The following is a 14,987-nucleotide window of genomic DNA, read 5'->3' as shown; positions in this document are numbered from 1 at the left end:
AATACTCCTTCCAGCCTGTTATATGATCCTACACCCCCTTCATCACCGGTTGGCTTAAGCTATCATCAGAAAAACATAATCTCTAATGTGTGGCATGTCCATGTATTGCACAGAAATCCAAGCCAGGAATTTGTGACATATAGTGTCCATCATGTTAATTCTGTGTTAATTCATGGCAGTCAAGGATATTTGAAAAATGAAATATGAAAGAACTGTGCCTCGTCAAGATTTTATTTTGTGCACAATTTATGTGATCATAAATGAATTTGAAAAAAGAGAAAGCCACTCAGGTTCTTACATGTATAGGAAAGGTTTGGAGATATGGGCCAAACTCAGGCAAATAAGTGTGTCAGAAGCACCTTGGTTGGCACAGACAAATTGGACCAAAGGGGCTGTTTATACGCTGTATGATTCTATAACTATGACGAAAAGCACTCGGAGGAACGCATCTCACCTTGTTAAAAAGTAATAAAAGTGGAAGTTGAAATTTAAAATACTGTAGTAAACAATCAGCAGGTCTATTGGCATCTGTGGAGTGAGAAAAAGCGTCAACATTTCAGGTCGATGACTTTTCATCAGAAAACTCTTAACTTGTGGAACCTTAACAATGTTTCTCTCTCCACGGATGCTGCCTGGCAGCTGAGCAGTTTCTGTTTTAGTCACACCTTGTGTTATTTGTTGTGGAATACAGTGCCCCAGTCATTTTGCAGAGAAAAATAGATGGATTAGAAGATACTACTGGTAAATAAGGAAAAAAGGGATGGGCAGCAATAAATGATACAATTATGCTTTTTTCCCCCACCGACGAAACTGATCAAAGCCCTTAAAATTTAGGGTTTCAACAGGATAGTCATGGTGAAGATACATCCACTATTGATGGGGCGAGAGGGGTTCAAAAGCAAGATGTCATAAATATGCAAATTAACGTTAACAATTATATAAGTAAATTCAGAAGAAACCTTTTACTCGGGGATGTGATTGTGGAACTCATTGTTGCAGGGAGTAGCTGAGGTGGATAGCAGGTTTAAACCAGGTGAACAGATGACAGAGAAACGAATAGAGGGATATTTTTGATGCGCGATATAAAGGTAAGAAGTCTGTATGGCAAAAATAATGAGTGATAAATTCTGTACAATTCTAATTCTATTAAAAATTAAGTGATTCAAACTATCTTATCATCAAACACGTGGCCAAGGAACCTGATGTTACCAATTTTATGCTAACTGCTTCATTTTGTAACCCCTCGCCCTGGGATTTTGATTGATGAAGGAAAACTAACCACTGCCACGCTAAATAATTTATTGTCCTTGCTGGCGGAACCAAATTTGAAAAATCCAATATAACATGGAAACAGGAGTAGGCCCCTTTGTGAATCTATTCCACTTTTAAAATTAGATTATGGCTCATCTGCAACACAGTACCCATCGTGGTTTTGTAAACTGTTACACCATTCCATCGATCCAAACTACCATCAATCTCCAAAGCAAAGTTTTCAATTGGCCTCGAGCCTTAAATAATTAACTTTGGTGGGAAGGGGAAAATTCTTCATGTTTTTCGTGCCTCAAGTACTTTCAGTCACAATCCCTGAACAGCCTGCCATTAACTTTAAATTTATGGCCCTTTGGTTCGCATGTGAAAGGCAATTGATTTGATTCGATCTACTCTTTAAGCTCCATTAACTAGTTCGATGAGATCACTCTTTATTTAGTCATTTAGACTACCAAGGAATATTGAGGCTAGTCTGCGCAAACAATACACGTTCACTCAACTCAGTCATCCCAGGTAACAGTCTGAAGAAGGATTTCAACCCGAAACGTCGCCTATTAGCAAAGAATCTCACTGTGCCCAGTCACATGTGACAATAAAGTATTCCTATTCCTTTCCTCCAGAGGTGCTGTCTGACTCGCTGAGTTACTTCAGCTTTTTGTGTCTATAATCTGGTGATTGTATTGTTTCCCCTCCAATACACTTTTAGCACCCATGAGGTGTAATCTCCAATCTCAACACTAAATATGGCCCATGTGGAGCTTTAGTTATGCACTCTCCCCGCTGTGAAATCTAGCCGCATTGACTTAAAAGTAAACATGTTCCTAGCATTTTGTGCATTTGTCTATTAGTTTTTAGTGAATTCCATGTTAAAATTAATCTCTGCTCATTTAGTTCCTGGCTACTCACCAACCAGAAAAATTGGTTGACCTATTTTATGTTCAAACTCTAAACATACTTTTATTTTTATTTTTTTAAAGAGGTGCAGAATAAATAGGAGACTACAGACTAGCAAACCTGTAATCAGCAGTCAAGAAAATGATGGAATTATTATTAAGGAATTGGTCACAAAGGTGGAGATTAGTCCAGGCAAGTTCAATGGAGTTTAATTGTCATGAGTGCATTGCAACGTGAAATTCTTTTTGCCTAGATCACACACGGACATCCCCATATTTTGGTTGCATTTCCAAAAAGTCCACAGACTGGTCCGCGTGCTTGATGTACTGGTGTTGCTCCCGATCCAGGTAAGCCCCAGGTTGCCGCCATGCTTCCTCGGCCGGTCGCCTTCGACCAGTTCAACCCAAGAAACCAATGTCCCTCTCCTTGCCCAATCTCCTGTTTTCCAGGGGCGCCCACTGCAGCTGACCTTGACAGCGCTGGAGGCAATACCCTGGTCTCTCTCCTACGGCCCAAACCTCGCATCTGTCGTCACCAGCAGCTCCCTCCTTCTTGACCCTTTGGTCTTCAGGGTCGAGCTTGGAGGCTCGCAGGCTCCTCCCCCCCCCCCCCGAGCTAGGCCTGTCGCTAGGCCTGGCCGCAGGTAGCCCACCAGGTCTTCCTTCTGCCGTGGCGCAGTGCTAGGTGTGATACTTTTTCCGTCAAATGCAAGGGAGGTCAGTGTAGTGGGTACCTGGAACATGCTGTCAATGGTGGTGATGAAAGCAGATACGATAGTGGAATTTAAGCAGCTTTTAGATAGGTACATGAATATGTAGGGGGTATGGATCACATACAGGGAGAAGTAATTAGTTTAATTTGGCATTATGTTAAAAACAGACACCATGGGCCAAAGTGTCTGATCCTGTACTGGTACTGTTTAGAAAATACCACTTGAACTGGGCTGAGCCAACATGGAGTTACTAAAGGGAAAACATTCTTGCCAAATGTTCTAACGAGCAGGATAATGGGTAGATGTGGTGTAATTGAACTTTCAGAAGGCCTTTCATAACATGCCACACTGAAGGTTACTAAACACAATTAGAACGTTTGGGATTGGACAAATATATTGTCTTGAATTAAAGGCTGGCTAAATGATCAAACGGAATAAACTGATTGTAGTCATTTTAGGAGATCAGTGAAATATTACAAGGACTGGTGCCAAGGCATATTTATTCAAAGCCTATATCAATCATTTGTGTGTGTGGACCAAATATAATAATTCAAGTTTGTTGAGGATACAAAGCAGGGTGCGATCGGTTGCATGGAGGATGCAGAATGGCCTCACATGATAATGGACAGATGAGATTAAAGGACTAGACCATGGTAAATGGAATATAATGTGGAAAACGGTGAAGCTATACAATTGATAGAGAAAAAAAACGTCTAAAAACGGTGAGAACAGTGTTATTCGGTAGGACCTGGTATCCATGGCTGATCTATCTTTCCCCCTGAACCCCATTCTCCTGCCTTCACCCCATAACCCGACACCGATACTAATAAAAAATCCACCAATCTCCGCGTTAAAATATCCATCGACTTTGCCTCCACAGCCGTCTGTGGCAATGAATTCCACAGACTCACCACCCTCTGACTAAAGAGACAATTAATCTTTGCTTTAATCCTATGCTTTTCTCTTAAATTAAATTAATTTAAAATTAAACCATTGCTTTCCTTGAAAGACAAAAGAGAAAATTAATCTCAGAAAATTTCAAATATTCCTTCCATTCCATGAGAAGAGAGATAGGCAATATTTCACTCACTGGGCAGGCTCAAGAGAGAAACAGCTGGACTTCCCTACACTAAAACAGAGCAGACATATCTGGCACGCTGCAAGAGCATTGGAGGAAGTGAAAGTTTGAACTTGAATTTACATATGGAGAGCAGAATCAATAAACCTTTTAGAATCAAATTAAGTTTCATTTAAATAATTGACATTTCCACAACAAGAATTGAAGATATTTGAATTCCATTTGGAAATTCCACAAGGCATTTGAAGAAAAATAAAAGGAGCATGTGATGGATTAAATAGACCGCATTGATTTATTCTATGGAGGCTCCAGTAAATTGAAATATTAAGAGGGGCTTCATCTAAAAATTTCTTGCAATATTAAGACTGCAGTATTACAACATTTGTATTCACACCAGAGTATTTTGGTGAATAATACTTAAACTTACTGTTATTTCTAAAATTTTGTGGCATTTTACTGTTTAATTGTCAGTTATTGAAGTTGATTCTAATGATTGTATATCTGCATTTATTCATAGAAAAAGAGTAGGATGATAAAAATCAAGAGATGAGACATCTGGGATGGAAACAGGCCTTTCAGCCCAACTCATTCATGCCAACCAAGATGGCCCATCTAGGCAAGTCCCATTTTCCAGTGTTTGGCTCGTATGTCTCTAAACGTTTCATATCCATGTACCTGTCTCAATTTCTTTTAAACCGTTGCTATCTATGTACTGTGTAAATGTATTTAGAACCTCTCTGATCCATGTATCTGTCTCAATGGCTTTTAACTCTTTGCTATGTACCTATATTTCGACTATACCAGCAAATGGGAATCTTTTGACAGGTATATGATGTAATGAAACTTGCTGAGGGAGAATGCAGTTAGTGCGACTCTAAATCTCATATTGACTGCTTCCATTACACAATCGATTGAAAGAAAAGATACAATCCTGTCCGAGAAAATGGAGCTCTGTGGAGCCAATTATAAGTGGTTTACAGGGTCAAGCAAAAGCTTTCTTCATAGTTTTTAACAACTTCTTTAAGTACAGGATCTGATACTTGCCCCGCCCTCCATCAGCTCCACAATTTCCTAATTAAACTGTAGAATCGCAATACAAGATCTGATTCATGCAACTTTGGCACAGTTAATTTTCACCATCAGCCAGTGTTATCCAAGCATTACAAAGCCATGTTACTCTTCTAAGCATTATCTCTCACACTTGATATATTTCCAACATCGTACAAATGTCTCCAAATGGAAGGTGCTGTTCTGTACTCTAATAACAATAGAAAAACATCCAAGCTGAAAAATGACCAACTGAAACAATTCTAGGTGTGTAAAATGATGCAGGATTTGGACCCAAAATGTCAACCATTCCTTTCCTTCCACATTTGCTACTCCACTTAAGAGTTCCTCCAGCAGATAGGTTATTGCTCCAAATTCCAGCACCTGCTGTCTCTTGTTTATGCATGAAAGCAAGATCTTGAACGGAACTGGGATCCCTACTCCATCAGCAGCATTGTGATGATCTGACCACATACATTGCCACTTCACCAGCACACAGCCCAACACAAATCTCTCAAGATAAACCCAAAAAGTTGGAGTAACTCAGCAGGACTGGCAGACTGCATTCTGAAGGAGGTCCCAAAACGTCACCCATTCTTTCTCTCCAGAGATGCTGCCTGTCCCGCTGAGTTACGCCAGCTTTATGTGTCTATCTTTGGTTTAAACCAGCATCTGCAGTTCCTTCCAACACATAATTCTCTCAAATAGGTTGGTTGAAGAATTGAACGTTGTGAGAGATTTAGGCAAATGATGAAATACATTCTAACAATTACCTAATTGAAAAAGATTTATAATCCATTCATTTTGAAAATACAAGTTACAAATCTCATATCTCAATTCTAGGGAATTTGCTTAACAGCATGCAATGATAGGAAATCTAACCTGATCTTTTAATGCACGGAGTATTGTGGAGAAAAGCAGATGAATTTAGAGTCTCGATCGGTGCTTGGGGCTACGACGTGGCAACTACAGAAACATCATTGCGAGAGGGACACGATTGGTATTTTAATGTTCCAGGGTTTCAATGTTTCAGACGTGATCGAGAGGGAGCCAAGGGAAGTGGAGAAGTTGCACTACTAATCAGAGAGATTGTCACGGTGGCGCTCAGAGGGGGTAGATTGGTGGGTTTGTCAGCTGACGCTATATGGTTAGAGGTTAGAAATAAGAAACGTTTAAGCACTCTAATAGAATTTGACTATATTCTCCCCCCTCCCCCCCCCCCACCAAGGCCTCCCAATAGCATGTGGGAGATAGAGGAAAAGAGATGTAGACAGGTTACCAAAAGAAGCCGAAGCAATATGGTTATCTTCATGGGCGACTTCAACTTCCCCAACGTTGAATGGGACTTCCTTAGTGCCAAAGGCTTAGACAGGGCAGAATTTGTGAGGTATATACAGGAGTTTCTTAAAACAGTACGAGGCTAGCCCAACCTGAGAAGGTAATATGCTGGACCATGTGTTGGGAAATGAGCCTGGCCAGGTGACTGAGAGCATTTTGGGAATAGTGATCACAATTCCATAAGTTTGAAAGATTGTTTTGAATAGGGAGAAGGCTGGACCTTGCAGGAAGGTACCTTGGAGTTAGGCAAATTGCAACGTTATTAGGCAGGAGCTCGGGAGGATACACGAGAAGGAGCGGTTATATTGTGCAAGTACACATCTAACATGTGGGAGTCATTTATAGGCCAGTTCATTGAAGTTCAGAACTGGCATGTTCCAGTAAGGAGGAGGGATAAGGATGGCAAAGTAAGGGAACCTTGGATGACCAGAGGTTGTAAATTTGGTTTTAAAAAAAAGGACGTGCATTTAAGGTTTAAGAGGATGGAATCAGACAGGCCCTTTGAGGAATATAAAGGAGGAAATAACTCATGCAGCAACTAGAAGGGCTTAAATGGTCCACAAAATGTCTTTGGTGAGTTGGATTGAGGAAAAGTTTTTTGTACCTACATGAGAAATATAAGGGCAAGTAGGGAGATGGTAGGACCGCACAAGGAAAATGGAGTGAATTTGTGGTTGGAGACTGGGGATACAGGTGCGATACTAAACAGGTACTTTGCATCTGTTTTCACCAAGGAGGACAGCAAGGTCAGTGTGGAGAATATTAGCACACAGGGGCAACTTGTGATAAAGAAGGAGATGGCATTGGGGCTCTTGAGGAGCATTAAAATAAATAAATTCCCAAGATATAATGGGATCTATCATAGATTGTTGAGAGAGGCAAGAGAGGAGATTGTGGGAGCCTTGCCAAAGATCTTTGCTTCTTTCGGTTGCATAGAAACATAGAAAATAGGTGCAGAGGAAGCCATTTGGCCCTTCGAGCCAGCACCGCCATTCATTGTGATCATGGCTGATCATCCACACAGTAACCCGTCTTCTCCCCATACCCCTTGATTCCACTAGGCCCTAGAGCTCTATCTAACTCTCTTTTAAATTCATCCAGTGAATTGGCCTCCACTACCTTCTGTGGCAGAGAATTCCACAAATTCACAACTCTCTGGGTGAAAAAGTTTCTTCTCACTTCAGTTTTAAATGGCCTCCCTTTTATTCTTAGACTGTGACCCCTGGTTCTGGACTCCCCAACATTGGGAACATTTTTCCTGCATCAAGCTTGTCCTGTCCTTTTATCATTTTATACGTCTCTATAAGATCCCCTCTCATCCTTCCAAACTCCAGTGAATACAAGCCCAGTCTTTCCAATCTTTCCTCATATGACAGTTCCATCATCCCAGGGATTAACCTCGTGAACCTACGCTGTACTGCCTCATAGCAAGGATGTCCTTCCTCAAATTAGGAGACCAAAACTGCACACAATACTCCAAACTGCAGAAAACCTCTTTGCTCCTATACTCAAATCCTCTCGTTATGAAGGCCACATGCCATTAGCTTTCTTCACTGCCTGCTGTACCTGCACGCTTACTTTCACTGACTGGTGTACAAGGATACCCAGGTCTCGTTGCACCTAATCTTACACCATTGAGATAATAATTTGCCTCCTTTTTTTGCCGCCAAAGTGGATAACCTCATACTTATCTACATTATACTGCACCTGCCATGCATCTGCCCACTCACTCAACCTGTCCAAGTCACCCTGCAACCTCCTAACATCCTCTTCGCAATTCATACTGCCACCCAGCTTTGTGTCATCTGCAAACTTGCTGGTGTTACTTCTAATTCCATCATCAATATATATTGTAAATAGTTGCGGCCCCAGCACTGAGCCTTGCGGCACTCCACTCGCCACTGCCTGCATTCTGAAAAGGACCCGTCTATCCCTACTCTTAGCTTCCTGTCTGCCAATCAATTCTCCATCCATGTCAATACCCTACCCCCAATACCATGTGCTCTAATTTTGCTCACCAATCTCCCGTGTGGGACCTTATCAAAGGCTTTCTGAAAGTCTAGATACACTACATCCACTGGCTCTCCTTCATCCATTTTACTTGTCACATCCTCAAAAAGTTCCAGAAGAATAGTCAAGTAGGATTTCCCCCTTCATAAATCCATGCTGTCTTGGACCAATCCTTTATCTGCTATCCAAATGTACCATTATTACCTCTTTAATAATTGACTCCAGCATCTTCCCCACCACCGAGGTGAGGCTAACTGGTCTATAATTCCATAAACTGGTCTACTCAGCCATCTTTCTCTCTCAACCCCATTCTCCTGCCTTCTCCCCATAACCCCAAACACACATACTTATCAAGAATCTGTTAATCTCCACATTAAAAATATCCATTGACTTGGCCTCCACATCCTTCTGTGGCAATCAATTCTACAGATTCACCACACTTTAACAAAATAAATTCCTCCCCATCTCCTTTCTAAAGGTACAAACTTTTATTCTGATCTGGTCTTAACTCTCTCCCCTTTGTGGAAACATCCTCTCCACATCAACATTATCCAGACTCTTCAAAATTCCATAAGTTTCAATGAGGTCCTCCCTCATCCTAAACTCCAGCAGTACAGGCCCAGCGTCGTCAAATGCCATCCACAAACTTGGCAACAAAGCTTTCAATCCCCTCATCCAAATCATTAATATACAACATGAAATGTAGCAGCCCCAGCACCGACCCCTGGGGAACTCCGCCAACCAGATATTCGGTTTCCTCTGACACTCCAAAGATGTACAGGTTTGTTGGTTAATTGGCTAGGTATACATGTAAATTGACCCTAGTGTGTGTAGGATGGTGTTAATGTGCGGGAATTGCTGGTCGGTGCGGGCTCGGACGGCCGAAGGGCCTGTTTCCGCACTATATCTCTAAAACTAAAACCTAAAAACTAGAGGACATAGCTTTACGGTGAGAGGGGCAAAGTTAAAAAGTAGATGGGCAGAGCAAGTTCTTTTTAAAATTGAGGGTGGCGACTACGTGGAACATGTTGCTGAAGATGTTGGTGGACGCAGATATGTCAATGGCATTTAAGAGATATTTGAGTAGGCATATGGACAGGCAGGGAATGGAGGGCTATGGATTATATACGGGCTGATGAGAGTTGGTCTTGGCATCATGTTTGGCAGAGTGTGGGCCAATAGGTCTGTTCGTGTGCCTTATAGTCTTATGTTCAATTTAAAATATAATATTTCAACAAAATGAATAGTTTATAAATGTCTTATGTTTCACTGAAACTGAAGATTATAGTTTAGAGCACAGATCTTGGTGCAGCAGAGAATCACTAACAGCAATTCCCAGAGGCCGCAGGTGCTCATTCAACACAGAAATGCAGAAGTTGCTGTTGGTTTCACCACACCATGGCAGCTGAGAGCTAGTCGTGATTACAACTGCAAAGCGTGACAAAGGCAAATCTGTTGTTTCAGTAAAGGTGGATGGGAGGCTGCGAAGAAGGGGATTTGTAACATGTACCCAAATGCAGGATGATTCATGACCTCCTATTGATGTGATCATAAGTTCATAAGTCATAAGAGCAGAACTCCACCATTCGACCCATCGAGTCTACTCAACCATTCAATCGTGGCTGATCTATCTTTCCCTCTCAATCCTTCTCCTCATAAGCCTTGACACTTACTAATCAAGAATTTGTTCATCTCTGCCTTAAAAATACCAAATAACTTGGCCTACACAGCCGTGTGCAGCAATGAATTCCACAGATTCATCACCCTCTAACTAAAGAAATTCCCCCTCATCTCCTTTCTAAAAGTACATCCTTTTATTCCGATGCTGTGCCCTCTGGATATACACTCCCCCACTTATGGAAACATCCTCTCTACCCAGGCCTTTCCATGTTCAGTATGGGGTCTCCACCCCTCATCCTTATAAACGCCAGCGAGTACAATAGACAATAGGTGCAGGAGTAGGCCATTCAGCCCTTCGAGCCAGCACCGCCATTCAATGCGATCATGGCTGATCACTCTCAATCAGTACCCCGTTCCTGCCTTTTCCCCATACCCCCTCACTCCGCTATCCTTAAGAGCTCTATCCAGCTCTCTCTTGAAAGCATCCAACGCCTTCTGAGGCAGAGAATTCCACACCTTCACCACTCTCTGACTGAAAAAGTTCTTCCTCATCTCCGTTCTAAATGGCCTACCCCTTATTCTTAAACTGTGGCCCCTTGTTCTGGACTCCCCCAACATTGGGAACATGTTTCCTGCCTCTAATGTGTCCAATCCCCTAATTATCTTATGTTTCAATAAGATCCCCCCTCATCCTTCTAAATTCCAGTGTATACAAGCCTACAGATCTAGTGCCTTCAGACGCTCATCATGTTAAACCCAATCATCCACGGGATCATTCTGGTAAACGTCCTCTGGACTCACTCTAATGCCAACACATCCTTCTTGAGATATGGGGCCCAAAACTGTTCACAATACTCCAAATGTGGTCTGACCAGTACCGTATAAAGCCACAGCATTATGTCCCATGATCTTGTGACTTTTTTTTCCAAAAATTTAAGTGCAGTCTACTCAATTTGTGTAAGTGTCTTAAAATGTTGGAGTGGGCCGATGGCTCATGAAGTGACAACACTCATTCACAACAAAGCTGGGAGGCGCCATGGGGAGTATCCATGTGCTATGCTGGGATGAGCGACCCAGGCTCAGCCACTGGTCGAGATTCCCAAAGTTAGGGGTGGGAAGAATCCGTTGGCATTCCTGCTATCTGGGGCCTGGTGAGGTGGACTCAGCAATACTCTGTCTGGGTAAGATGGGAACTTTCTAACCTCTGGCAGTGGCGTACATTGATTAAGGCGGCCGCCCTCATTCACCTCATAAGCACTTTGAACAAACACAATGAAGGTCTGCAGGAGGGAGGGGGGGAGGCTGAGGCTGCTACTGATGATGATGATGGGGGGGGGGGGGGGGAGGCTGAGGCTGCACGCTGCTACTGCTGCTGATGGGGGGGGCTGCACGCTGATGATGATTGGGGGGGGGAGGCTGAGGCTGCACGCTGCTACTGATGATTATGATGGGGTGGGGGCTGCACGCTGATGATGATTGGGGGGGAGGCTGAGGCTGCACGCTGCTACTGATGATTATGATGGGGGGGGGGGGGGGGGGGGGCGCCGGCAGCCTGCAACCCTGCAGCAATTAACAGGAGCAAACTTACCGTCAATCACCCGCAATTCCGCTCCCTCTTCCTCTGCTTCCACCAGCAGTTTCAGCTGCTGCTCACTCCGCAGCGAATTGGAAAACTGAACTCCTCCCTTCGGATCCTCCTTGACGAAGAACAAGGAGACGCTGTGCTGTTGTTGCTGCTGCTGTTGTTGCTGCTGCTGCTGTTGCTGTTGCTGTTGTTGCTGCGCCGAGCTGGCCATAACAGGCGAGGCACAGACAAAAGCACCGCGACGCCTCCTGCGAGGCAGCAGCGCAGCGAGTTGTGCAGGACGGAAGCGCCGGGTTTTGCCGGGGAGATCCGCTGGCACCTTCCGTCCCCTGCTGGTGGAAACAGCATCCCAGTGCAGTGTCAGTGACGCGGCGCCCGCGCCCGCGCCGGCCCGGGCTCCGGCTGCTGCACGCACTGCACCGCCTGCACGCACCGCACCGGGGCCGAGCACAGACCTGCAACTCAACAAACCTGCTCAAAACAAATCGCATCGATCATAATGAATCACTGCCAGCAATGCAATGTGAAGCAATGCAACGAGAGTCTGGCAGTCAGATTTAACCTCATCCCCCCCCCCCTCCCCTCCCCTGAAAAAAATGGAGGTGGATGCACACCTCCTACCCACAATGAAGGTGGGTAGGATGCACTGGGGAGATAGTCCAGACATATCCCACGTTGTAGGTTGGCGGTGTTGCGAACCGCGTGATTTTATGTGTTTGTGTTCATCGATATTAATAGGAGGTGGTTGCAATAAACGTAATCACCCAGTAAATGAGAGGGCAAAGGATCTGACCCGAAACGTCACCCACTCCTCTACTGAGATGCTGCCTGACCTGCTGAGTTACTCCAGCATTTTGTGAATAAATGCCTTTCGATTTGTACCAGCATCTGCAGTTATTTTCTTACACTAACTTGGATGAGAAAGTAACACGTGCTCACAAAATCTAGATGTTACAGAATGCAGCGGCAGAAGTACGTGAAGTAACACTACAGTAATCATTTTGAAAGAAACTTAGTCCTGTTAACTAAAACGTCGTGACATTTAATTTAATAATCTAGCCAAATAAAAACAAATCACTTAAACTGTCTAGAAATCCATCTCCTAAATGCTCTTGGAATTCATCCTGTGCATTATTAGTAGTAATTCGCCTCGTCTACATGTAGCTTTTAAATCCTCCATTATTACCTTATTACCTGTTACATGCACCGACTTCCTTATTTACATCCTGCTCAACATGACAATTGCAGTCCTGTATCCCCCTCTGAACAGTTCCCACCAATGTGTTCTGCCCTCTGCTGTTCATCCAAGCTGATTCTAACAGTCTCACAATCTGCTAAATCAAGATCCTTTCCAACCGCCTAGTGATGTCATCCCTTATAGAAACATAGAAAATAGGTGCAGGAGTAGGCCATTCGGCCCTTCGAGCCTGCACCGCCATTCAATATGATCATGGCTGATCATCCAGCTCAGTAACCTGTACCTGCCTTCTCTCCATACCCCCTGATCCCTTTAGCAAAAAGGTCCACATCCAACTCCCTCTTAAATATAGCCAATGAACTGGCCTCAACTACCTACTGTGGCAGAGAATTCCACAGACTCACCACTCTCTGTGTGAAGAAATGTTTTCTCATCTCGGTCCTAAAAGACTTCCCCTTTATCCTTAAGCTGTGACCCCTGGTTCTGGACTCCCCCAACATCGGGAACAATCTTCCCGCATCTAGCCTCTCCAACCCCTTAAGAATTTTATATGTTTCTATAAGATCCCCCCTCAGTCTTCTAAATTCCAGCGAGTACAAGCCTAGTCTATCCAGTCTTTCTTCATATGAAAGTCCTGCCATCCCAGGGATCAATCTAGTGAACCTTCTCTGTACTCCCTCAAAGGCAAGAACGTCTTTCCTCAGATTAGGAGACCAAAACTGCACACAATACTCCAGGTGCGGTCTCACCAAGGCCCTGTACAACTGCAGTAGAACCTCCCTGCTCCTAAACTCAAATCCTCTTGCTATGAATGCCAACATACCATTCGCTTTCTTCACTGCCTGCTGCACCTGCACGCGTGCTTTCAATGACTGGTGCACCATGACACCCAGGTCACGTTGCATCTCCCCTTCTCCTAATCGTTCACCATTCAGGTAATACTCTGCTTTCCTGTTCTTGCCGCCAAAGTGGATAACCTCACATTTATCCACATTATATTGCATCTGCCATGCATTTGCCCACTCGCCTAATCTATCCAAGTCATTCTGCAGCCTCCTAGCATCCTCCTCGCAGCTAACACTGCCACCCAGCTTCGTGTCATCCGCAAACTTAGAGATGTTGCATTCAATTCCCTCGTCCAAATCATTAATATACACTGGAAATAACTGGGGTCCCAGCACTGAGCCTTGCGGTACCCCACTAGTCACTGCCTGCCATTCCGAAAAGGACCCATTTATTCCTACTCTTTGCTTCCTGTCTGCCAACCAATTTTCTATCCACCTCAACACTGAACCCTCAATACCATGTGCTTTAAGTTTTGTGGGACCTTGTCGAAGGCCTTCTGAAAGCCCAGATATAACACATCGACTGGTTCTCCCTTATCCACTCTACTAGTTACATCCTCGAAAAATTCTATAAGATTCGCCAGACATGATTTGCCTTTTGTAAATCCATGCTGACTTTGTCCGATGATTTCCCCACTTTCCAAATGTGATGCTATCACATCTTTAATAACTTATTGACGGAGCAATCCCCACCTCTTTCCATCTTTATCCTTATTAAATATCCAATATCCTGGAAAACGTAGTTCCCAGCTTTGGTTACCCTATGCCCATATTAATTGGAACATACTTTTTTACAGTTGTTTGTAATGTTGATTCATTCCCTTTAATACAGGTGCAATACATATTTAAATAATGCTTTTAATACTCGGCCTTTTAATTGCTATCACATTCTCACCCCATTTGCTTCTTGCCTTTGTTTTGCTTGCTAAGTTTCCAACTTTCACTTCTAAATCTGTTCACTGTCTCCTGACTCACCACTCAAGATTCCCATACACCAGTCTGAAGAAGGATCCCAACCCAATACATCACCTATCCATGTTCTCCAAGGATGCTGCCTGACCCACTGAGTTACTCCAGCACTTTGTGTCTTTTTTCTTATACACCTGCTCAGTTAGTTTAACACCTCCCCACAAGCTCCAGCAACCTCCTGCAAGGATATTGGTCCTAGTTCTGTTTTGCATAACCCACCCAACTTGGACGTCCCACCTGCTTCAGAAATTGCCCCAAAGTATGAAAATGTTCTTACACCATCTCTTTAACCACATGTTAATTTGCTCTATCCTTTTACTTCAGTCCTTATTGGAGGTGACATTGGGACCAATTCTAAGATTCTTACCTTTGAGATGTGTTTTTAACCTCTATTCTGCCTTCCTAATATCTGCTTGCAGGAC

At 43.5% G+C, this 14,987-nt stretch overlaps 1 protein-coding gene across 2 annotated transcripts in view; it reads right to left on the bottom strand.

Annotated features, from left to right (window-relative positions):
• The window catches only part of carm1l (coactivator-associated arginine methyltransferase 1, like), a 68,916-nt gene extending 56,804 nt beyond the window's left edge, over nucleotides 1-12,112 (bottom strand). The window contains exon 1 of one of the 2 annotated variants that reach the window (XM_078396068.1): nucleotides 11,557-12,112. In XM_078396068.1, the coding sequence (XP_078252194.1) occupies nucleotides 11,557-11,764 (208 nt within the window). In that variant the 5' untranslated portion in view covers nucleotides 11,765-12,112. The remainder of the gene's footprint in view (nucleotides 1-11,556) is intronic. The other variant, XM_078396067.1, reaches the window with a different exon arrangement.
• Between the last annotated feature and the right edge of the window lie 2,875 nt (nucleotides 12,113-14,987).

The sequence above is a fragment of the Rhinoraja longicauda genome, chromosome 3 (genome assembly GCF_053455715.1).
Source record: "Rhinoraja longicauda isolate Sanriku21f chromosome 3, sRhiLon1.1, whole genome shotgun sequence".
Classification (NCBI taxonomy): Eukaryota; Metazoa; Chordata; class Chondrichthyes; order Rajiformes; family Arhynchobatidae; genus Rhinoraja; species Rhinoraja longicauda.
Note: the sequence above shows the minus strand (reverse complement) of the source record. Positions and strands in the feature narration are given on the sequence as shown.